The sequence below is a fragment of the Bison bison genome, unplaced genomic scaffold, assembly GCF_000754665.1.
Source record: "Bison bison bison isolate TAMUID 2011002044 unplaced genomic scaffold, Bison_UMD1.0 scf7180017864036, whole genome shotgun sequence".
Lineage (NCBI taxonomy): Eukaryota > Metazoa > Chordata > Mammalia > Artiodactyla > Bovidae > Bison > Bison bison.
The window spans coordinates 761,152-786,114 of record NW_011494608.1 but is presented as its reverse complement, the minus strand read 5'-3'; the positions used below and the strand labels follow the sequence as shown (position 1 = coordinate 786,114).

At 48.1% G+C, this 24,963-nt stretch overlaps 1 protein-coding gene across 1 annotated transcript in view; it reads right to left on the bottom strand.

The window, feature by feature from the left end:
• Positions 1-1,472: 1,472 nt before the first annotated feature.
• Positions 1,473-24,963, bottom strand: part of TG (thyroglobulin) — a 237,536-nt gene continuing 214,045 nt past the window's right edge. Inside the window, exons 47-50 of the mRNA XM_010834775.1 lie at positions 24,290-24,397; positions 4,378-4,512; positions 2,832-3,022; positions 1,473-1,677 (exon numbers count right to left, since the gene is read on the bottom strand). Coding sequence (XP_010833077.1) covers positions 1,559-1,677; positions 2,832-3,022; positions 4,378-4,512; positions 24,290-24,397 — 553 coding nt within the window. The 3' untranslated portion in view covers positions 1,473-1,558. The remainder of the gene's footprint in view (positions 1,678-2,831; positions 3,023-4,377; positions 4,513-24,289; positions 24,398-24,963) is intronic.

Genomic DNA, 24,963 nt, shown 5'->3' with positions numbered 1-24,963 from the left:
CAGGAGGAGATGTGATGTCTGGAGCTGTGGCAGCTATATTGTGTTAGTGAAGTGAACCATCATCCATGGACTAAAGATGGCAAAGAGGAAGGCTACACAGAGTCTGGGTCCTTGATGGTACCACTGAGCCTTGGTCAATCTTGGGACTACTTGCTTCTGGAAGTATCCTTTAGTTAAAGCATTGTAGTTGGGTACTTGTTTACTTACATAGAACCATCTTTGCCAAAAAAAAAAACAAAACCTATAATGCAGGTTAGAGATCACCTGGGGTTTCAGTGCTATCAATAGGCTTTTACAAGACATATAGACTTATCTGAAGTCCAGGAAGTACAAGGAAACAGAAATCAGAAGACTTGAGTTGAACTCTGATCCTCCACCTCTCCCCTGCATGAATTTAGGCACCATATAAGCCTTTCTGAGCTCCGCCTTCCACATCTGCAGAATGGGAGTGATAGTCCCAACATATGAATATTCACTGACTTTGGTCTGAGTTCAAATGAGATGACGTGTGAATACAACTTGTGACATGTCATGTAAATGACAGACTGCGAACCAGCTCCACCTGCTTCAACTTTGCATTAATTGTGTGTGTGTATAAAGCGGGGGAGCGAGGGGAGAGAGACAGGAGAGAGAAAGAAAGATTGGGGTGGGGGTGAGGGATTTAAACAGAAGATAACAGAAGATTTACCTTCATAAGTGTGTCCCACAGGAGGTGAGTCAGATGCTTACCTGGGAAGGCAAGTCAACCAAAAGCTAGGGAGAATTCTGCATCCTTGCAGCTCTCACCTCTCACACTCAGTCAGGTCCTGTCACCTCTAATTTCTGAAGGGTTCGTGGATCTGTACCTTTCCCCGCTCCCACCCCATCCTCTCTGCCTCCATCCAGACCTCACCACCTCTCACTCAGAATACTGTCCCAGCCTGAGTTGGCCTCCCACCTCCATTTTGGAATCTTCACATGAGAATTCTTTCTAACACACAGGTGAGACTGTCTCCTTCTGGGGTTCGCCCTTGATAGATCCCCATTCCCTGGGTCACTGTTGACCTGCCTGCCTCTCCTTCTTGAGAGGAGGGTCCTCGCCACCCTCGCCACCCCCAGTACCCTGCACAGGGCTTGGTGCAAAGGGGATGCTCCATCAATATTTGTCAAAAGGAAACAGCCCCCGGGATTCAAACCTTGGGAGGATTAAGACATAGTTTGGTGTCTCCCAGGTGAGTGAGTGAGTGAAGTCGCTCAGTCGTGTCCAGCTCTTTGCAACACCATGGACTGTAGCCTACCAGGCTCACCCATCCATGGGATTTTCCAGGCAACAGTACTGGAGTGGGTTGCCATTTCCTTCTCCAGGGGATCTTCCTGACCCAGGGACTGAACCCAGGTTCCTGCATTGCAGGCAGATGCTTTACCCTCTGAGCCACAAGAATCCCTGGTGTCTCTCAAGGACTGTCTGAAATTAAAGAATCTGAGTCACCAATGCTTTTCTGCATGTAGACACTTTATTGATAGTTAGCAGCTATGTTGGAGAATAAGGTGTCCAGGGTGGCATTTGGGATGGGGCTGGTCACTTGCTATAGGTCTTGGAGGCTAACTCCGGGAGACCCAGGAGCTCTTCTGTCAGCCCAGAGCCAGCCGGCTGGTCCTCCTCTTCACTGTCTGCTGACGGCCCATCCTTAGTTTCATCTGAAATAGGAGAGAGAAGCCGAGTCCAACCTGGATCCAATTTCTCCCTCATTTCTTCCCCTATGACCCAAAAGAGACCCCAGCCTTTGATGGGAGCTCTCTAGTAATGCCCCTCCAGAGGGACATTTCTGGGGCGGGCCACAAGACTTATAGCCTAGCTCTAGGGACATACTAAGAGCATGATGGCCTTGGGTTCATCAATTGAGAAGATAAAATCAGAGTTGAGGACTTCCCTGGCAGTCCAGTGGTTAAGAATCTGCCTGTTGATGCAGGGGACACGGTTCGATCCCCGGTCTGGGGAGATTTCACATACCGCAGAGCAAGGAAGCCCATGTGCCGCAATCACTGAGCCCGCGACTCACAACTACTGAGCCCGTGCCTCCTAGAGCCTGTGCTCCGCAACAGAAGAGACCTCAAGGAGAAACCAGCACACCCCAACTAGAGAAAGCCCATGCAGCTACGAAGACCCAGCACAGCCAAAAATAAATAAATTAATAATAATTATAAAAAGCAGAGTTGCGAGCCTAAAACGTGTGTTGGCCAAGTTGCTTCCCTGCTGAGCACTCCACCCTTTCGCTCCCCACATGAGGAGTTCCTGTCAAGCTGAAAATCTCAGCCCCAGCATCACCTCCCCCAGGAAGCCTTCCCAGAGGCTCCGGGGAGATGCCAGCCTTCCCTCCCTTGGGACCTCCCTAGTGAGGGGTCAGGCTTCCATCATGGCACCACAAAGCGGAAGGGCATTCACTGGTTATGTCACTCACTCCCCCACTCTTCCGGAAGCTTCTGCACCACTCTCTCTATTCCCAGTGTCCTCATGATTCACTTCCCCTCAGCACCTTTGCAACAGGAAGAGATGAAATGCCCACTTCCCCCTGGCAGAAAGCCCTTTCTAAGCTGTTTCAGCCAAGCCTCCGAGGGCAGCAAACAGGAAGTTCAAGGGTCTCTCCCCACAAGTGCTGCCTGCCCGTGGCTCCCTTCTCAACCCTTTCAGCTCTCCCCACCCCAGGCCCCCAGGGTCTTCTCGCTGTGCCCCCATCAGAACAGGAGCCCTTGGCAAAGAGGACTCACTGCCCCTGTCCCCAGACTGTGAGCCCCTCACGGGAAGGGGCGATGTCAATGGCATCCCAGGGACCCGGTGACCCCCTGCTCCCCACCTGCCGAGGCCTTCAGAGACTGGATGTACTTGGACCAGAAGGAGCAGTCAGCTTTTTTCAGGCCCTGTCGGTTGGGGAGCAGGACACTGAGCTCCTTGTAGCTCTCTGCGCCATCGCGGGGGACAAAGTCAGGCCAGGGGGCTGCAAATTCAGGCGCTCTCCTGGAGAACTCATGAGGGTAGTTGGGATTTCTGGGGAAATGAGAAGAAAGCAACACCCATGAGGAACGATGCTCTTTCCTTTCATCATCTGAGATCACTGCCCGCTCACACACAGTCTCTGAGGACCTAGTCACACATCCTTAGGTGTCGGAGCAGGAGTTGAAAACCCGCCCCATCTGATTCCAGGGCTGTGCTCCTAACAGCTGTGTTACACATGAGTAAAGAAACAGAGGCCCTGACTCACCCCTCTTAGGCCATTTCAGGAAGAGGAAAAGATGTGAGTTCAGGACCCAGCAGTGTTTCCCAGGACCTAGCCCTGCCCTTCTGACTTTCTCATCACTCAGGAGGTCACATGTCCCTTTCAGTTCCGGTGATCTTTGCTCTGCCAGTGTCTGGAATGCCTTTGTTTGCCCAAGGCCTGGGCAGGAAGGTGGGCCTGGAGCTGAACAAATTTGTTGGCCACCTACAGGTCAACTCGTCCTTTGAGGTTTTCAGGGGGCTGAGCGCTGAGCTAGGTGAGCACTGCTGGTCTGGTGTAAAGGGACAGAGGTAAACCACAGCAGGGCGGGCAGTGAAGCAGGAGCTGGTTCCAGAGGAAGGAACGGTGAGCACACTAGCTGGGCTAGAACAGAGGTGTGCGGGAAGGCTGGAGGGGACAAGGAAGGGTCTTGAGCACTGGAACTGCATTTGACCATCTAAGACGGCAGTCCTGCACTTCGGGTGATCCTGCCTTCCAGGGGGCATTTGGTAACGTCTGAGATAGTTTTGTTTTCATAAATGGAAGGACTGATGATGAAGCTAAAGCTCCAAAATTTTGACCACCTAATGTGAAGAGCCGACTGCTTGGAAAAGACCCTGATGCTGGGAAAAGTTGAGGGCAAGAGGAAAAGGGGGTGGCAGAGAATGAGATGGTTGGATGGCATCATCAACTCAATGGACATGAGTTTGAGCAAACTCTGGGAGATAGTGAAGGACAGGGAAGCCTGGCATGCTGCAGGCCATGGGGTAGCAAAAAGTCGGACACAACTGAGTGACTGAACAGCAACAACATAACTGGAACACAGGTGAGGTGCTCCTAGCATCTAGTGGATGGAGGCCAGGGATGCTGCTAGACAGCCTACAATGCCTAGGAAGCCCTGCCATGAAGACTCACCCAGACCAGTGTCAACAGTGCTGAGGGGGGAGAAAGTCTAGAGCCATCCAAGGGAATATACGATTGGGATGTTTCTGTACCAAGGCCACTTTGGGTGGAAGGGGAGAATGAGTCAGGGAGACCACTGGCAGGGAGGCAAGGGTGAGTCCATCAGTGCAAAGTGTGACCTTTGCGTTCAGAGGGAGGGGAAGGGATGCACAAGACAGCCTCCAGGCGCACATGGTCCACTCACCCGGATCGGATGAAGTTGGAAAAATACTGCATGATTTTCAGGGAAAGGCTTTTCTCCTCCAGAGTAAACTGCCCCTCGTAGGCAGGGTAGAAGGGAAGCCCAAAGGCATACAGAACATCTGTCAGCAATTCCAAGCTGGGAAAACACACGGAAACAAAAGTTACAAGAAAAAACAAAAGTTAAAGGAATATTAAACTGCTGGAAGAACCCACATGAGCCAAAATCCAGTATTCATGCCCCAGTGAAGATTTTCTCTCTTTATGTCTTAGATTCCTGTGTGGCGCTTAATTGAGTTGAGATTCTGCTTGGCCCTTAGTCCAGTGGCCCCTTGGGCAGATCCTTGGCACATAGATAGGTTGAAGAGTACCCAACCCTGAGAATGCAACTCCCTGGAAACATCTGTAAGACCAAGAAATTTTCTAAGACAATGTTCTCTTGACTGCATTCCATGATACTTAGAACACTATCAATTGAACATCTGTTTGTTCAAAGTAACTTGTGTTTTCAACCCCTTCTCTGTGCTAATTCTTATAATTATATATGGCTTATACTCTCCAACTCTTTTCCAGGTTGACACTCATCCATGTATCCCACTCAGTACAATGCCTGGCACATAACTGGTCAATAATACATATGCTATGTTTAACTGGAGATCTGGATGGATGTGAGAGTTGGACTGTGAAGAAAGCTGAGCGCTGAAGAATTGATGCTTTTGAACTGTGGTGTTGGAGAAGACTCTTGAGAGTACCTTGAACTGCAAGGAGATCCAACCAGTCCATCCTAAAGGAGATCAGGCCTGGGTGTTCTTTGGAAGGAATGATGCTAAAGCTGAAACTCTAGTACTTTGGCCACCTCATGCAAAGAGTTGATTTATTGGAAAAAGACTCTGATGCTGGGAGGGATTGGGGGCAGAAGGAGAAGGGGACGACAGAGGATGAGATGGCTGGATGGCATCACCAACTCAATGGATGTGAGTTTGAGTGAACTCCAGGAGTTGGTGATGGACAGGAAGGCCTGGCATGCTGCAATTCATGGGGTCGCAAAGAGTCGGACACGACTGAGAGACTGAACTGAACTGAACTGAACTGAATAAGCAGCAGGCAGGAGGGAATAAAGATTTGGAAGCCCAATGAGTGGTTGAAATGGACTGAGCTGGCGATGGGGAGACAAGTCCAGTGGCGCACAGGTCCATGGGAGTGAGTGCTGGGAGAAAGGCTGGAGGGACTTTATAGCAGTGTAGCAGAGAATCTGACTTTTCCCAAGAAGTCTGGCCCATGCCCTCTGGTGGCTGGGAAGTAATCCATGCCATACCGATGTGAGTGTCTTTCTTTAGGGCAGCACTTTGTTGGCCATGCTGGACCTTCCTTAAATGTAGCAGTATCAGCACAGGGGCTGGCCATGCCAGATCAACCACGTGACTTAGTGTGGGGGCTCTGTGTCATATGATAACAGTCAACCTGGAGACTGAGCTTAACCACATGGGAAATCAATGAAGCAATCACTCATGCTTATATAAAGGGGCTCCTATCAAAGCTCTGAGCGAGTTTGAAGGCGCCTCCCTGGTTGACACCACTCTGGGTGCATCTTTGTTGTTGTTCAGTTGTGAAGTTGTGCCTGACTCTTTGCCGCTCCATGGACTGCAGCATGCCAGGCTTCCTGATCTTTCACTATCTCTCAGAGTTTGCTCAAACCCATGTCCATCAAGTCAGTGATGCCATCCAACCATCACTTCCTCTGTCGCCCCCTTCTCCTCCTGTCCTCAATCTTCCCCAGCATCAGGGTCTTTTCTAATGAGTTGGTTCTTTGCATCAGGAGGCCAAAGTATTGGAGCTTCGTTGTCACACATCAGCATCCAGAGTATGACCTTCCCAATTCCGCGGGGAGAGGACAATAGCAGAGCTTCATGTTCGGAAGCCGCCTGGACTCTGCGCTCTGCCGCTCTTCCTTTGTCTGATCGTAATCTACATCCCTTCCTTGTGACAACCTCAACCATGACTACAGCAGCTTTCCGTGAGGTCTGTAAGTCCTTCTAGTGAATTTTCAAACCAGAGGGTAGTTTGGGGAACCCTCCAAATTTGCACTTGTCCTCAGAAATGAGCGAGGTCTTATGGGGAGGCCTTGTCCTCTGACCTTGCACTTGGCCAAATTTATCACGAGAGCCAATTTCTTAACTTTATAGATGAGGAAGATGAAGTTCAGAGAGGTTTCCTGACTTACTCAGAGACAGTAGGAACTTGAACAGCAGAGTTGGGTCAAGAACCTTGCTAGGAAGGCATGATGCTAGCAAAAGACCTGAGGAGAGTGGTCCGAGGACACTGTCCCTGGTCTTGGCTCCTCGACTTTCAAGCCGAGCGATTTCTCAAAAATTACTTGACCACCCTGATTTCCTGTTTTGTCATCTATGGAATGAGTGTGAAATACCTGCTGCACATGGCTGCAGTGAAGTTTGAAATATGGGGGATGCAGTGGGGACTTGAAAGCTTGGCCCACTTCTTTCTCATCCATCATTCTACTTCCAGATTTAATCAAACATCTTTGCGAAGTCAGTGGCGTCTCTGAGCCAGGGGTACAGAGTCACCAGTGATTCTCACCAGCGCTGGTACAATGGGCAGATATGCCCAGTGCTGGTCCTGGGAAAGGGCTTAGATTACATGACTCCCATGTAAAGGCAATTTGTACAGAGACTAAACTGCTCTAAAACAAGAAGCAAAGTTGTGTGACTAGACAGTGTGACTCTGAGTGACCCACTGTGATGACCCCAGAGATGGGAAGGGAGACCCTCAAGATGAGGGATGTGAAGGGGAACATTTCAAGCGCAGAAGGGGCCTTCTCTGCTGTTCCTCACTTGCTTAGGCTGGGAACTGCAGTGACCCACGGGCCTGAGGTGGGCCTGGGGGCCTGGCACCTGGTCTAGCCTGGGGACTTCCTAGGGGCTTGAGAGCCAGAGTGCCTCCTGTGACCATCAGACTTATCAGCAGGTGTACATGTGACCGCAGCAGGGCACAGGAGAAATGACGCGCTACTGAGTCACTCAGCTGAGACCCTGCTCTATCTGTCACTTGTCACCTGTGTAACTTTAGATGAGTCATCTGATGTCTCTGAGGCTGAGTTTCTTCATCATGAAATACAGACCAGCGCATCCATGGCACATGAAGGCTATTAAAACACATGTTTCACAAATGCCGGGAACTACTGTGATTATGGTTTTTATTGTTCAGTAGCTAAGTCGTGTCCAACATTTTGTGACCCCAAGGACTGCAGCATGCCAGGCTCCCCTGTCCTCCACTATCTCCAGAAGATTGCTCAGATTCATATCTATTGAGTCCGTGATACTATCTAACCAACCTCATCCTCTGGTGCCCGCTTCTCCTCCTGCCTTCAATCTTTCCCAGCATCAGCTTCTTTTCCAATGAGTTGGCTCTTCGCATCACGTGGCCAAAGTATTGGAGCTTCATCTTCAGTATCACTCCTTCCAGTGAACAGTCAGGGTTGATTTCCTTTAGGAATGATTGGTTTGATCCCTTGCTATCCAAGGGACTCTTAAGAGTCTTCTTCAGTATCAAAATTCAAAAGCATCAATTCTTTGGCACTCAGCCTTCTTTACAGTCCAACATTCACATCCGTACATGACTACAGGAAAAACCATCGCTTTGAGTATATGAACCTTTGTTGGCCAAGTGATGTCTCTGCTTTTTAATATGCTGTCTAGGTTTGTCTAGGCTTTTCTACCAAGCAATAAGCATCTTTTAATTTCATGACCACAGTCACCATCCACAGTGATTCTGGAGCCCAAGAAAAGAAAATCCGTCACTGTTTCTGGTGCCTTCATGAAAGGCATCACAGAAGGAACATGAGACAGTGTGAGTCTGCAGGACCAAGGGCGCTCAGAATCATAGTCCTAAAGGGTGATGTCTCTTTGCAGCTGTTGTCAGGTACCCCGATTCTCTCAGAACCAAGGTAAACTTTCCTTCAGTCCTGAGCAGGGAGGAGGAAGTGGCGCCAGAATTTATAGGTTCTGGGACCCGAAGGGCCAAGCCCCTTGTTCAGTGACAAAGCATCCACGGTCAAGCTCAGACAAAGCCCAGAGTCTGCAGTCCCCACCTGGACCGTTCAGTGGCCAGCTCTCCTCAGCGCCTGTTCACAGCTACCATTTCCCGAGCACCTGTGACGCGCCAGAGACTGTGGTCGATCTTTGATCAGCAACATTAAGGACCAGCCAGGAAGTAAGAGTAGCACCTGCATCATTTGCAGATGACGACCCAAGGCCCAGAAAGGTGATACATCACAGGAGAGCCAGGGTCCGAAGCTGTCTCTCAGACCCCCAAATCCTGTCTCCATCTACTCTACCTGTAGGCGGGGGCTGGGGACCACTGCAGGATACTAACGCCCCACGAGAGGGAAAGGAACGCAAGACAAAAAACACCAGGGAGGTGCTCATGTTGTAACGAGGGCGATAAAGATGTCTCACCTATGCCCACACTTGGTAGCTCACCAGTCACTTTATCCTTATGATCCCCAATCCCTGTGAGTAGATGGTACTGGAGTGATTTGTAGAGTTTTACACTGGACAAAACTGAGGCTCCAAGACGTCATTTTCCTGCCATGGTCCTGAAACTCAGCAATGATGCTGGGACGAGGCCTGCGATCGAAGGCCAGCTATCCTCCTGGCCTCGTGGCAAGGGCTCCTCTGTCAGCACCCCACCACTGGGCTGCTTGAAGTCTGTGCCTCTCAAAGGCTGTGGGGGAAAGAGGGGGGCCTGGAGTCTCAGGGGTCGGCCTCTCCCCTCTGTTACCCCCAGCCCAGCCTGCTCCTCTGGTGTGTGGGAGGGAGCCACCTGCAGAGAAAGTAGCTCTATTCCTTTCCTACTGCTGCCCTAAGAAGGGTTTCCCAGGTGGCTCAGTGGTAAAGAACCTGCCTGCCAATGTGGGAGATGAGGGTTTGATCCCTGGGACAGGAAGAGGCTTTGGAAGAAGAAATGGCAACCCACTCCGGTATTCTCATCTAGAAAATCTCATGGACAGAGGAGTTTGGAGGGCTACCGTCTATGGGGTCACAAAGAGTCGGACACGGCTGAGCAACTAAACAAGTGGCTTAAAACAACAGGAATGTACTATCTTGCAGGTTCTGGAGTTCAAAGGCCCAGCATGGGTCTCACCAGGCCAAAATCAAATGGTCAGTGGGCTCTGCTCCTTTGGGAGTCCCTGCAGAAGGACCTGTTTCCTGCTCACTGGGCGGGGAGCCGGGGGCTGTGTCGGAACTGAAATCCTCAAGGGGCAGAACCCGGGCGGCTCCCACTCTCTAGCTGGAAACTGTAGGCCATTCCCAGGTCCGACAGGCCACGGTCCACGGTCCTCTTCCTCCATCCTCAAAGCCACAGAATTCAGTGGAGTCCTCCTCTCCTCCCATCTCTCTGACCTGTTCCTCTGGCCCCTCTCCAGCCTTGAGGAACACACGTCGTTAGATTGGGCCCACCTGGGGATTCCTGAGTCACCTCCCATCTCAAGGTCCTTAATCTTAATCACATCTGCCAGGACCCCTTGCCACATAAGATGATGTATCCACAGCCTGGGGGATTTGGATGTGGACATTTGGAGGGGCCATATTCTGCCTCCACGGTGGCCTTTCTACTGCCACTTCCAAAGAAAGCTGAGTTCCACATGGTGTCGTGAACAGAGTTCGGATCCTGACTCCATCACTTGGTACCTGTGAAGTCTTATAGAAGATCCATAACCGCTCTGGGCCTCAGGGTCCTCATCAGCAAAAGGGTGATACAATCAAGCTTCCAAACATTAAGTGAGGTTTAGCAACAACGGTTTCATACCTCTTGCACAGTTTCTGGTTCCAGTGCCCATTCCCGTTTCCTTTACCTTATAAGAACCATCAGAAAGCTTAGGAGTAAAGGTCTTTAACTTGGGGCTTCCATTATAGGGTTTCAGAGGACCACAAATTCCCTGAAACTGGGTGTGAGCTGCTGTGACAGTGTGCACGCGCATCTTTCTTGGGAGAAGCTTCACAGCTTCCATCCTGTTCCCGGGAAGATCATGGGCCCATGGTGTGCTGGTGAACACTTAAACCTTGGCCTTTGCCGATGTACATGGTCTCCTGCCTGTGCATGTGTGTGCGTGTGCTCAATCGCTACAGTTGTGTCTGACTTTTTGCAACCCCATGGACTATAGCCCACCAGGCTCCTCTATCCATGGGATTCTCCAGGCAAGAATACTGGAGTGGGTTGACACGCCCTCCTCCAGGGGATCTTTCCAACCCAGGGATCCAACCCATGTCTCTTACATCTCCTGCATTAGCAGGCAGGTTCTTTACCACTAACGTCACCTGAGAAGCCCCCTCATGCCTGTAGACAGTACCAAACTACTAAAGAGACATCATAAAGCACAGAGTTGGGAAGAGAGGTGCACACTGGCTCCGGGGAGCACACACAGGCGGGCTCCAGCCCACCACCCAAAGGTCACAGAGCACTGCTTCGGGGAAAGGCCTGGCCTTCCAGCCCATCTGATCTGTCTAATTTGAGAGCTTGTCGTTGTTGTTTGCTTTGTTGTTTCCTTAGCAGGGCTGATCTTTATCAGGATGCTGGAGTTATTTCGAGCTGTTGACGGCAAACATCTGGAGGAGGGGCAGGCAGTGGGGAGCCTTGGAAGAAAGCATTTGGGATTGGAGGACCAAGGCCTCTGTGAGTCTGGGCCTGAGAACTCCTGAGCTTCTGGAGGAAGAAGAGGGATTTGGATTCAGTTATCAGCAGAGGGAGACACAGAAGGACACTCCAGGGACTGTCAAGGTAAAAGAAGAAACTCGCTAGCTGAGAGGCTGCAGTGCTGAGGCTGCGGGCAGACAGTTCAGGAATATTGATCTGGCTTCTTTGCTTTGTGCTGGGTTTGATCGCTGACAGGTCATAGACCCAGACCTGTGGCAGCTGTACAAGGCACGCCGCTTTGATTTAGCCTTTCGATGTCATTTGCTAACAATCCGCCCACCAAGATTCCCTAACACAACAGTCACTCGTTCTATCTCAGGCCAGGTCTACATCTTCTCGTCATCCCATGTGGATGTGAGGTCTGGGAACACTTCCTTCCCCGGGCTGGGTGAGCTCAGCTCAAACTCTGCTTCCACCTCTGACTCTTGGTTGTTCTCTCTGTGAGATGTATCTTATCATCCCTGTTCAGCCTCCCCCGTGGTATCACCAGATGCTCACAGACTGATGGTGGATGGAAGTCCCTCTAAGATTACAAATTGCCATCCAAGCAAGGGCTTCCCAGGTGGTGCAAGTGGTAAACAGCCCACCTGCCAATGCAGAAGATGTAAGAGACTTGGGTTCGATCCCTGGGTCAGGAAGATCTTCTGGAGAAGGAAATGGCAACCCACTCCAGCATTTGTGCCTGGGAAAGCCCATGGACAGAGGAGCCTGGCGGGCTGCAGTCCACAGGGCTGCAAAGAGTCAGGCACAACTGAAGCGACTGAGCACACAGCCCATCCAAGCAAGAGCTACTGTTGCTGGTGCTGGTCACGGTACATACAGCCAGGGAGGGGGAAGGATCCAGCAGCTCCCCGCCCAGGGGATAACATGGGCTTTGAGCTCAGGATGTGAATACAGTTCAGAGGATGGTTGCAAACACGGCATGTCGGGGCAGGATTGCACTTGAGCCACATTTGCCAAAGGCCTACTGTGCGCCACGCTCAGAACAGGTGCGGGGGTTAAGTGAGGATTAAGTCCGCCTTTCTGTCATGGAGCTCAGAGTCTGAAGTGCAGAGAAGCCGACATCACAAAGAATAAGATTCTGAGAGATAGATGCCAAATGATAGAATCATTAGCAAAGCTTTGTAAAGAGAAAAGTGTTGCTACTTATTTTAGGCCAGGGAATGGAGAGGAGTTTGTAGAAAGTCAGCCAGGAGAAATTATGGTTGACCTGGCCTCGAAAGGTGAGTAGGGGTCTCTAGAGAGGGGGTTAAGTACAGACAGGCGTTTGAGCAGAGACTCGGGGCGTGTGAATCCCAGTGGGTTTGGAGCTTTGTGCGGAGGCCGGGACGGGAGGCGTGGCCTGGCACAGAGAGGTGGGCGCCGCAGCAGGTGACAGAGCCCCCAGTGCTCTGGGCCTCGTATACTGTGAGAAGCGCATCATGCTGACCAATGAAAGTGGAGTTTTTCCTGATTCAGGAAAACCGAAAGTTTGGGAACCACTCGAGTGCATGCTCATTAAGGTCTTTCGGCTCTGGTCCTGTGAAAGGCATGAGAACTGAGACCAGAGGAACTGAGGGCCACATCTGAAGGGATACGGGACATCGGTGATCTCTACACAAGCCAGTCACCAGCTGATCTCTTTGGGAACGATTGCTGGAGTAGGCTGGGAAGATAGATTAGAATAGAATCGCAGGGTGGCTGCAATTATCCGGTAAGGACAGAAGTCTGCTTCCTTTAACAGATTGCGCCCTGCCCCCCCATCCCCGCCCTAGCCCTGACCTTACCTTCTAGCCAACCTGCTCACCTAAAATCTGCTGGATTTGCAGGGAGGCTAAGCCTGCATTCCAGCAAGTTAAAAGCAAAGTCACATTTCGGAGACTATTCACACACAAGCTCCTGACCTGAGCTCTGCTTCCAGCATAAGGGAGGCATCACACATGGACACCAGGGCTTCTTAGGGAGCAGGACTGAGGTGCTGTCCCCAGAGAAATACACTTGGTTCTGGGCCCTGTGGACACAGTGACCTGTGCTGGGGAGCAGGGTGAGGGAGGGATGGGTAGTATCTTTCTTGACATAAACAGGCCATGTGTTTGCCTTCTGGAGGTTGAAGAGGCTTGGCTGCTGAAAGGCCACGGCTCCAGCCTATGTGACTGGATTGATCTGAGTTTCTATCCTTGTTCTGTCTGCAGGAGGAAGTTTGTTGACCTCATCCCCATAAAATATACTCCTTTTCTTATCTTTAGCCAGCATCTCTTGACAAGTTCCTCCAAAGGAAATTAGGAAACATGAAGGAATAAGTCCTTCCACTTCCCAGGCCTTTTTTTTTTTTTTTTGAAGGGTTGTTAAATAACTTACAAATAGAAGCTTACCAGTATGCTTCTCTTTGTGCCAATCTAATATGCAAAAGTTCAGATTCTGCCCATGAATTAATTAAGAAGTAATTATATGCTTTGGCTTGTGTTTTACAAAAGGATTCCCTATACAATACTTTAAATAACACAGCCTCATCCATGGCTCCAGATGAAATAGTTGCAATATTTCCATAGCTCCCTAAAGCCCAGCAGAGCTGGATGATATATGCTTTGGCAATACAGGCGACACTTTCAAAGGACTTGCTGGATTAACCTGGACATTTTATTCCCTACATAAGGCATAACAACTGTTGCTCAGAAAAGGCTGAACTTTCGTGGCCCAACACATCTATTCTCACCAGGAAGTTATGTGTCTACCAAGAACCAACTGTGTTCCTCGCTCATCTGTGCCTGTTATAGCTCTCACTGTAATTACAGAGCTGAATTAAATGCATTGCATATCTTGCGGATGCCCCACTTTCAAGAAACCAAAAGTGGACATCACAGAGCTTGCATTATGGTTTTGGTTTTGCACAAATTTCAAAGAGAGAATTCCAAACTGTGTTCTACTCAAACTTTTGACCCTGCAGGAAGCAGAGCAAGTAAATGTACGTTTATATGCTTACAGTTCAAATTAAATGTTTAAGGCATATACATACCTTATTCATTTTCACAAGTTCCCATTTTAGTTAACTTTCCTGATTAACTAAATGATCATAATATTGGATAACAGGGTTTCCAATGGTTTTTAGTGAGTTGTGTTATGAGTGTGAAAGAAAAGACCAATGTGCATTCTACATAATCTTAAAAATCTCCAATGTCTTCCTATCATACTCAAATACAATAATATCTCTGCCTGCCACAGCTTGCAAACTCCTATGTGAACTGCAAGACCCCATCTTTTTCTCCCACATCTCCAACTACTCTCCTGCTCTTCAAAAGACTTTAGTTCTCTATCCCTCTTTATCCTCAGACATGCCAAGCTTTTTTCCTTTTTTCTTCCTACTGCCATTATCCGAATTTATTCTACTTATTTATCATCTGTTCTTTGCAACCTATTCTTAGACCCTTATCAGCCTTACCCCATGACTATAGTGTTAGTCCCAAGAGTGTAGCCCTTCTCTTCTTACCAATTGCTCTATCTCTAGGATTTCCATCTCAGAGAATCAGGGGCATAGAAGATAGTAGTTATTTGTTGAATCAGTGCTTAAAAGGATGTATAGCACAAGCCCTTACATATCATGAGATTGGCTTCAGTCTCAGAAAATGATTTACTTCCATCTTTACTGGGAAATTATCTTGTTAATCACACAGGATGTAGCCAGGCCAAGGGACTCAGTTCAAGAATTCAGTCTCTTAATATTTTCTTTGGTTTGCTAATTTCAACTAATCCACCAAGACACATCCACTAGAAAGATAAGACTATGAATCTGGAAAGTTAAAGGCCCCTGGAATGCACAGAAACATCTAGAATGCACATGCAGTGGTGTACAAAACGTCTTGAGTTTGGAATCGACGGCTTTGTTTTTCCAGGGTTGGGACAACTTGTGAAGGAGGAACATAACTGCTTCGTTAGTCATTTTGATTTTTTTTTTTTCTCAGACCTTATTTTTCCTAAAAGGAAAATAACCCAAATACTGACCAGCTACAATATGCCAAGTATCTAATGTACATTGATAGGAATCTTCACACTATGAGGCAGATGCAACTAAACCCATTTTCTAGGTGAGGAAACTGAGGCGAAGGAACATGCTCAAATGCAGCAGCTAACAAACGGAAGAGACAGGATTAACATCCTAGTTGGTTTAACCTCTAAGGTTGTGTTCTTCTACACTGAATTGCTTCTCCCAAAGGTATAGAACAGTCCAACATCCTATGTGGAGCTTGGAAAGGTGTTTAATCCCAAGAGTCCGACTCCACCGCCCATTCAAAGTCAAGTCTCAGCTCTCTAAAATGTCTTCTGCACTGCAGAGACATGGGAATCACATCTCAGGATCCTGGAGATCAAAAGCTTTGGAATAAGGACCTAAACAGAGCACACAATTCAAGTCTGATGGCTCACACAGTCCTGAGGTGAATTCCCATGTGAATGATGACCTGACTCTACCTGCCAGGAAGCTTAAGATCATGGGCCTCTATCTCCTCTGTGAAGTGGCCACAGCAACCCTTTCAGTGGCCAGTTCCCCAAAACCACTTTATCTGTGGTTGCTTTCTTCCTCGCACTTGCTCATTCTAACGTGAGTTCTCCCAGGATCATATGTTAAGCAGTATGAGTAGCACCTACTGAGTGCCAACTTTAGCTAGGCAGCAAGTTAGGCTGTTTGCATGCTTTGTCTTACTTGATCCCCACACACTCCTGTACGTGTCAGTACTATTACTAGCTCCATCTATGGATGAGGAAACAGAAGCTCAGAGAGGCTGTCACCGGCCAGAGGCACACAGCACAAGGCAGAACCAGGCCGAGCCCCCTAAGGACAGGCAATATCAGAGGAAACACCAATGCTCCCTGCTATGCTTGCTGGGGCCTGGCTCCTAGAGGAAGGTTTGGAGAGGACCCCCCGCCCCAAACCTGAGTCAGTCACAGGGGAGTCCTTTTGCTCGAGTGGCAGAGAACAAAGCGGGAGGGGGCATTCTGGGAAGACACTTGGCAAGTGTGTCCTTTGAGAGGAGCTGGTTAGAGAGAAAGACATCAACCATAGTCAATAAGATGGTGAAGCCGGGACTGGCAGGGAAGGAAGAGTCCCAGCAGAGCGTGGGAGGTGATGCTTAGAGATAGCTGGGCAAGAGAGACAACGCTCATGGCCTGAGATGCAGGAGCAGACAGTGGGCCAGGGCCCTGCCTGATGTGACCACCAAAGACAGCCTGTCAGCTTTCCAGGGCTTTGTAATAGAAGCGCTAAAGGTTTTGGTTGGGTGGTATGCTGTGGGCTGCCTGAGACTCTGTGGGGCCAGGGACAGTATCTGGGGGTGGGTTGGTCCTGTGCTCATTCAGGGATGGGGTCTGAGAAAGGGGTTGCCACTTCCCTCTAGTGCTGTTAGTGCTAACTGCCGTTTTGAGGGATGCCAGCAGTGTTTATCAACTGAGGACCATTTGGCCCCCAAGGAACAGTGGCCATGTCTGGAGACATTTTTAGTTATCACAACTGGGAATATGCTTCTGGCATTGAAATGAGTGGAGGCCACAGTTGCCGCTAAACTCTGCTAAACAGCATGCAATGCACAGGATAGGCTCCACGCCAAAGAGTTATCCGGCCGGAAATGTCAACAGTGTTCAAGTTTAGAAACCCTGGATTACAGTCACCACTGAAAATTCCTCTTCCTGAAATAATAGGCTATATAGATGGAGCCATGGAGGAAACTGGCTCAAAATCTCCGCAGTGAGCAGAACTGAGCAAAGAAACATTCTAAGTTGTGTTCACTTAGGTTCAGTCACTCAGTTGTGTCCGACTCTTTGTGACCCCATGGACTCCAACATCCGCTGGATCATTGAAAGAGCAAGAGAGTTCCAGAAAAACATATATTTCTGCTTTATTAACTATGCCAAAGCCTTTGACTATGTGGATCACAATAAACTGTGGAAAATTCTTCAAGAGATGGGAATACAGGACTACCTGACCTGCCTCTTGAGAAACCTATATGCAGGTCAGGAAGCAACGGTTAGAACTGGACATGGAACAATAGACTGGTTCCAAATAGGAAAAGGAGTACGTCAAGGCTGTATATTGTCACCCTGCTTATTTAACTTATATGCAGAGTACATCATGAGAAACACTGGGCTGGAGGAAGCACAAGCTGGAATCAAGATTGCCGGGAGAAATATCAATAACCTCAGATATGCAGATGACACCACCCTTATGGCAGAAATTGAAGAGGAACTAAAAAGCCTCTTGATGAAGGTGAAAGAGGAGAGTGAAAAAGTTGGCTTAAAGCTCAACATTCAGAAAACGAAGATCATGGCATCCGGTCCCATCACTTCATGGGAAATAGATGGGGAAGCAGTGGAAACAGTGTCAGACTTTATTTTTGGGGGCTCCAAAATCACTGCAGATGGTGACTGCAGCCATGAAATTAAAAGACACTTACTCCTTGGAAGAAAAGTTATGACTAACCTAGATAGCATATTAAAAAGCAGAGACATTATTTTGCCAACAAAGGTCCATCTAGTCAAGGCTATGGTTTTTCCAGTGGTCATGTATGGATGTGAGAGTTGGACTGTGAAGAAAGCTGAGCACCAAAGAATTGATGCTTTTGAACTGTGGTGTTGGAGAAGACTCTTGAAAGTCCTTTGGAGTGCAAGGAGATCCAACCAGTCCATTCTAAAGGAGATCAGTCCTGTGTGTTCATTAGAAGGAATGATGCTAAAGCTGAAACTCCAGTACTTTGGCCACCTCATGCAAAGAGTTGACTCATTGGAAAAGACTCTGATGTTGGGAGGGATTGGGGGCAGGAGGAGAAGGGGACGACAGAGGATGAGCTGGCTGGCTGGCATCACCAACTCGATGGACATGAGTTTGAGTGAACTCTGGGAGTTGGTGATGGACAGGGAGGCCTGGCGTGCTGCAGTTCATGGGGTCACAAAGAGTTGGACACGATTGAGCGACTGAACTGAACTGAACTGAACTGGACTGCAGCACGCCAGGCTTCCCTGTCCTTCACCAACTCCTGGAGCTTGCTCAAACTCATGTTCATTGAGTCAGTGATGCCATCCAACCATTTCATCCTCTGTCAATCCCTTCTCCTCCTGCCTTCAATCTTTTCCAGCATCAGGGTCTTTTCAAATGAGTCAGTTCTTTACATCAGGTGGCCAAAGTATTGGAGTTTCAGCTTCAACATCAGTCCTTCCAATGAATATTCAGGACTGATCTCCTTTAGGATGGACTGGTTGGATCTCCTTGCTGTCCAAGGAACTCTCAAGAGTCTTCTCCAACACCACAGTTCAAAAGCATCAATTCTTCAGCGCTCAGCTTTCTTTATAGTCCAACTCTTATATCCATACATGACCACTGGAAAAACCATAGCTTTGACTAGACAGACATTTGTTGGCAAAATAATGTCTCTGCTTTTTAATATGCTATCTAGGTTAGTCATAACTTTTCTTCCAAGGAGTAAGTGTCTTTTAATTTCATGGCTGCAGTCACCATCTGCAGTGATTTTGGAGCCCCCCAAAATAAAGTCTCTCACTATTTCCATTGTTTCCCCATCTATTTGCCATGAGTAGATGGGACCAGATGCCTTGATCTTAGTTTTCTGAATGTTGAGTTTTAAGCCAGCTTTTTCACTCTCCTATTTTACTTTCATCAAGAGGCTCTTTGCTTTCTGCCATAGGGTGGTGTTATCTGCATATGTGAGGTTATTGATATTTCTCCCAGCAATCTTAATTCCAGCTTGTGCTTCATCCAGCCCAGCATTTCACATGATGTACTCTGCATGTAAGTTAAATAAGCAGGGTGACAATATACAGCCTTGACATATTCCTTTTCCGATTTGGAACCAGTCTCTTGTTCCATGTCCAGTTCTAACTGTTGCTTCTTGACCTTCATACAGATTTCTCAGGAGGCAGGTAAGGTGGTCTGGTGTTTCTATCTCTTTAAGAATTTTCCACAGTTTGTTGTGGTCACACAGTCAAAGGCTTTGGCATAGTCAATAAAGCAGAAGTAGATGTTTTTCTGGAACTCTCTTGCTTTTTCGACCATCTAACGGATGTTGGCAATTTGATCTCTGGTTCCTCTGCCTTTTCTAAATCCAGCTTGAACATCTGGAAGTTCACAATTCACATATAATTGAAGCCTGGCTTGGAGAATTTTGAGCATTACTTTGCCAGCATGTGAGATGAGTCCAATTGTGTAGTAGTTAGAACATTCTTTGATATTGCCTTTCTTTGGGATTGGAATGAAAACTGACCTTTTCCAGTCCTGTGGCCACTGCTGAGTTTTCCAAATTTGCTGGCATACTGAGTGCAGCACTTTCACAGCATCATCTTTTAGGATTTGAAATAGCTTAACTGGAATTCCATCACCTCTACTAACTTTGTCCATCACATCACCTCTACTAACATTCTGTCACATCACTAACTTTGTAGTGATGCTTCCTGAGGCCCACTTGACTTCATACTCCAGGATGTCTGGCTCTACATGACTGATCACACCATCATGGTTATCTGGGTCATGAAGATCTTTTTTGTATAGTTCTTCTGTGTATTCTCGCCACCTTTTTAAAATATCTTCTACTTCTATTAGGTCCATACCATTTCTGTCCTTTATTGTGCCCATCTTGGCATGAAATGTTCCCTTGGTATCTAATTTTCTTGATGAGACCTCTAGTCTTTCCCATTCTATGGATTTCCTCTATTTCTTTGCATTGATAGCTGAGGAAGGATTCATGTCAATAGTTTTAAACAGTGTAAGTTGTGTTCTCATGTCAACAGTCTTGGAAGCAAAGCTGCTGGATATCATTGTAGATACACACACACACACACACCCCTCAGATGCAGGTATTCTCTTCAGGAACCCTTCCGGTATCCCTATGGGACATGCACTATCACTCTCCCTTGTACAGATGAAGATGCACTGAGGCTCAGAGAGGGTAAGCATCTTGTCCAAAGTCACACAGCCAGCAAGTGGACTTAGCCATGGTAGGGACTCGGAAGTTTCAGGCTGAAGTAGGTGCAATTTAAAGAAAACTGGAGAAAGGGTAGGAGACAGGGTTTGAGTTCAGGCTGTCACTTTCTGACTCTGTAGCTGGCACATAATTCCAGTCTCCCCTGAGCATTTGTTTCTTTATCTGCAAGATGAGTTAGACAAAATCATCTTACATAGTTTGAGATTCTTTGAATCTGGATCTTAAAATGGCACCTTCTTCCCATACTGTAGATTTTCATTTCTTTGTCTCCTCCCTCATCCATTATGCCTATTCTTTCCTCACAGAATTTCAAAGATGTAAATCTCATCTACAATCCAGGTAAGCAGGTAGAGGACAAAGCAGTGCTTCGATCAATTGACAAGAGGCCGTGAGAAAGTGGTAATTTATTGTGTTTTGCTCTCTGGCTATGCCAGGAAAGCTAATATATGCTCCCAGAAATGGAGGTACCAGACAGATGGCTGAAACCATAAGGCACGCACATATATTTTAAGTCTGTAGATCTGAGCCAGAAATAAATGAGACTGTGACAGCTCCAGGGCAGAATGAGGGAGATGTCTTTTCGGGCAGTAAAAGATAAACTTGCCAACAATTAAATGGTTTAGTTCCCATGATTCATTCATTCATCTACTATATGGATGGAACCGTTTTACGGTCGTGGTGGGAGAGATGATATACGCCTAGAAAAATGTCAAGAACGCATTTTGATGGACAAGAACAATGAGACACTCTCACCATTTCCTGTTTACCAGGTCCCATTCTATATACAAATGATCATAGCAACCCTCTGAAGTAGACACTATTATTATTATTCCCATTTCCAGATGAAGAAACTGTCACCAAGGAGATTAAGTGACTTGCTTTAGATTCCTGAGCTAATTAGACAAGTTTCTAACAAGGCAGCTGGCCCAGAGTCCCTGCTCTAACCAGGACACTCTCTGCCTTTGTACAGTTAGCAACATCTCTGTCTCTAAAATGTATCAGTGACTCAGAGTCTCTTTGCTCCAAAATTCATAGAATGTGAGAGTCAGAAGGTGCCTTAAAGGTGACTGAGCCCAGACGCTTTTCATATCTCTCTAAACTGCATGAACTTGAAATTTTATTTGAAGCTCAGTTATTGAGATAAGGGGCTGGGAGGCTCAGATTCCTGCACCCTCTTCTTGCTGTCCTCCTCTCAGGGACCCTGGGTCCAGGGCTCTGCAGAGCCCAGCTAAGACTGAGTACTCCTGACCTCTCTTACCACCTTACTCCCATTCTGCAGATGGCAAAACTAAGCCCCAAGGCACCTATAAACTAGAGCGGAAAGGACACTTTCCCACCTGTTAAATGAGGTAGTTGGATCAGCTTCTGTCCTTCAGCATGGTTTCCTGAGCACCTACTATGCCCTTTCTGTGTCAGGAGGGTCTCTTGGCCCTGAGGTGCTGTGACTATAAAGACCCAGCAGGCACTTTGTGTGTCTTTGATGCACAAACATGTCTTCCTTTCAAGGGAGGTTCTGCGGACCAGCCCTGTCGGTCCCCAGGAGGGTGTGAAGATGCTCTTCAGCAACACAGAACACAAAACTGGCCATGGGAGACTGAGGATATGTCTTGGACTCTGTTCAAGGATCGCTCCTCCCAGGACCATCCCAATCCTAAGTCCTAAACAGCCAGCTTTGAATCCTTGTCTCTCAGGAGCCTCCCCAGCAGGGCTGTCATATTACCGAGAAAGGTGGTGCTTCGGGTTGAATTCTGTCCCCCTTAAAAGACATGTTGGAGCCCCTACCTCTAGGACCTCAGAATATGACCTTCATTGGGAACAAGGTCTTTGCAGAGATAACCAAGTTAAATGGAACTCATTAGGGTGGGTCTTAGTTCAGTAGGACTGATGTCCTTACAAAAAGGAGAAATCTGCATATGGACGCACAGTGGAAAGAAGTTCATCTACTAGCCAAGAAATGCCTGAGGCTCCGGAAGCAGGGGCTGGGGGTGGGCTGGAGCAGATCATCCCCTCCAGCCTCCAGGGGGAGCGTGGCCCTGCTCCGGCCTTGATTCCGGACTCTGGGCCTCCAGAACTGTTGTTCTAACCACCCCAGAGTGGAAACGAATTCAGATGGGGTCAAAGCATTACTGATTCTGGCTAGAATCCTATGGATCTTTTCATTATGTTTTGTTTTGATTGTTTCTGTCCTCATATAATAGGTGCAGTTCTTTTTTTTTTTTTTTGCCACTTATAAATTCTGGAGTCCCAGCCACTGAGGTGGCTCAGTGGTAAAGAAAGAATCCACCTGCCAGTGTAGGGGACACAGGTTCGATCCCTGACCTGGGAAGATCCCACATGCCTCAGGGCCTCTAAGCCTGAGTGCGGCAACTGCTGAAGTCCATGTGCCCTAAAGCCAGTGTAATGAGAAGCCCGCGCACTGCAACTAGAGTAGCCCCTACTCGCTGCAACCAGCGAAAAAGCCCATGCAGCGACGGAGACCCAGCACAGCCAAAACTAGATAAACAAATGAAAAAATTATCAGAAAAATTCTGGAGTCCAAAAGTACATGCACGTGTTGAAGGCTTTTGATGAGCTTACTTCTGGAGGCTCACAGCTTCTGCTATAACCTCTACCTTAGAAGAGAGGGCAGACCAGACTGAAGAAATGCCCCGGGAATGAATTCCTGAGAGCCCTGGCATTTGGGAGGTGCTGCCAAGGCAGCCTCCACCAATGGCTTCCCACACCCGGCCCCCCCAGGACGCGGTGGCCACAGGGTTACAAGGCTTTCTTTCATCTCTGTCCAAACCTTCAACTGTCCTCACCACCCTCTTCCTTCTCTACTGACTGCCTTCTCAGCAGAATCCTCGCCTGACATGACTCCCCTTCCCACAACCTGAAATGGAGCAGGCTGACAGACTTCTAAGCAGAGAGACCACACGTTTTCATGGAAAGAGAACTCTGGGGCTCAGAGAAGCTGAGTAGCTCACTGTTCTATAACCAACCACCGCTTGTCTTCGGGGAAATCATGTGAAGCTCCTTGACCTTCAGACTCTTTATCTGTAAAATGCTGAAGGTCATTTCAACACTGCTGACCTCATAAAGATGGATGTTCTGTGTGTGTGTGTGTGTGTGTGTGTGTGTTAGTCGCTCAGTCGTGTCTGAGTCTTTGCCACCCCAGGGACTGTAGCCTGCCAGGCTCCTCTGTCCATGGGATTCTCCAGGCAAGAATACTGGAGCGGGTTGCCATGCCCTTCTCCAGGGGATCTTCCCAGCCCAGGGATCCAACCTGGGTCTCCTGCGTTGCAGGAAGATTCTTTACCAGACATTCTGTGCAGTGTTACAAATTTAAAAACCTGTCAAGGGAAGCCAGGTAAACAGTGAGTGCTTGCTTAGGAAAACTGGAATATTTGGGAGACTGTATTAGTTTGTCGTAGCTGCTGTAACAAATTACCGTAAACTGGTGACTTATAGCAACAGAAATTTACTGTCTCATGGTTCTGGAGAGAAAACCGGATTTATTGAGCCCAAATCCAGATGTGGACAGGGCCATGCTGCCTCTGGAGGCTGCAGAGAAGAAGCCAGGGCTTATGCTTCCAACTCTGGTGGTGCTGGCATGTCTTGGCTTGTATGTGCATCACTCAAGCTCTGCTTCCTCCTCTTCTATGTGTATCAAATCTCCCCACCTCCCTCTTATAAGGACACTTGTGAATGCATTTAGGATCCTTTGGGATAATTCAGGAATAGTTTTTTTTTTCTGCATCAGGATCCCTAGTTTATTCACATCTACAAGCCCCTTTTTCCTTAAGAGGTCACATTTAGTGGTTCTAGAATTTAGGACCTGGTATCTCTAGGTGATCATTATTTCCTTTTGTTGCAAAAAAATCTTTTTATACTTTGGAAAGCCATTTTCTTAAATTAAGCTAACTGTTCAGTTTTTAGAGGCACAAACATATAGGATTAATAAAGATGGCTCCTCCTCCCAAGCCAGGTCAATCAGTGAATAGCTAATGTTGCAATCCCAAACTGCTTTCTACATCTTTTATCCTAAATGCCCCTCCTACAATGCTGTGAGATACAGCGGCGATTACTGTTCTACCCATTTTTCAGAGGAGACTCAGAAAAGTTAAGCGATGTGTTCCATGTCATTGAACCAGGAGTTTTACGGAGGTCCTACCATCTTTTCTCTGTTACCCTGTAGACCGCAGAAGTGACAGGGACCCTCAGCCAAATTCCCTTCACGTGAAAATACCCACCGTGGCCACGCGGCCACCTTACCTGCTGTGGCTGTAGCTTTCTGGAGCATGGTACATGAAGACGTTTCCTCGGACCGTCCTTGCCCAGTGGCTGGCCATGTCGATCACGGGGCAGATGATAAAGTAGTCTCTGGTGAGAGGAAGACAGAGGGGGGTGTCTAGCTATGTCCAGCTCTATAGACAACCATGCTGGGTAAAGGTTTCTCCCAGGTAAGGGTCCCTGGGCTACCAGCCCTTCTGCACACACCCGTAGAGAACACACCTGCTCCTTGCGCCCCCAGCTTTCCTCTTTCCCCAGCTGGGCCCCCTGCACAGTCCAGCCTGCTTCATGGATGGCCATGGTCACACACTGTGGTCCATATGACACATCTCAGGGTCAAGAGACCCGTGGGAAACATCTTCCCAGAACATCAATTTTACCCAAAAACTTGGGAACAAAACGCCTTATAGTCAAATAAATACGATACACTGTGGAGCTGAACATAATCATGAATTTAAAAAGAAGATGGAGACCTCAAGAGTCTGGGGCTACCAGGCTCTGAATCCCACACAGCATCTCTACGTCTCCTTGACACTCCACATCCTCAGCTGAGAACTGGGGCCCATGAGCCCAGCACTGCAGAGATTCTGGTAAGTGATGGACTCATGGAAGTCCATCACTAAGGAGGGCTGCCTCCTCCGGAGGTGGAGACCAGC